Source organism: Eimeria mitis, genomic scaffold, assembly GCF_000499745.2.
Source record: "Eimeria mitis Houghton genomic scaffold, Emh_scaff3653, whole genome shotgun sequence".
In the NCBI taxonomy this organism is placed as follows: Eukaryota; Apicomplexa; class Conoidasida; order Eucoccidiorida; family Eimeriidae; genus Eimeria; species Eimeria mitis.
This window is the reverse complement of record NW_013571996.1, coordinates 2,286-2,522: the sequence shown is the minus strand read 5'-3', so window position 1 is coordinate 2,522 and position 237 is coordinate 2,286. Positions and strand designations below refer to the sequence as shown.

Here is a 237-nt window from a genome sequence, read left to right as displayed (position 1 = left end):
CGATGAGGCAGCAGCAACAGCAGCAGCAACTGCAGCAGCTGCTACTGCTGCACCAATAGCAGCAGCAGCAGCAGCAGCAGCAGCAGCAACAGCAGCAACAAGGTAGCGTACCACATGCAAAACAGTTAAGGAAAACGAGCATAACCTGAACCCAAGAATTTCCTCTGCTGCTGCTGCTGCTGCTGGTGTTTCGTATAGGTCCCTGCTGCTGCTGCTGCTGCTGCTGCTGCTGCTGCT

At 55.3% G+C, this 237-nt stretch overlaps 1 protein-coding gene across 1 annotated transcript in view; it reads right to left on the bottom strand.

Annotated features, from left to right (window-relative positions):
- Positions 1 to 142, bottom strand: part of EMH_0068250 (ZIP Zinc transporter domain-containing protein, putative) — a gene marked incomplete at both ends in the record, with an annotated part of 2,690 nt that extends 2,548 nt beyond the window's left edge. Inside the window, one exon of the mRNA XM_013498713.1 lies at positions 112 to 142. Coding sequence (XP_013354167.1) covers positions 112 to 142 — 31 coding nt within the window. The remainder of the gene's footprint in view (positions 1 to 111) is intronic.
- Positions 143 to 237: the final 95 nt, after the last annotated feature.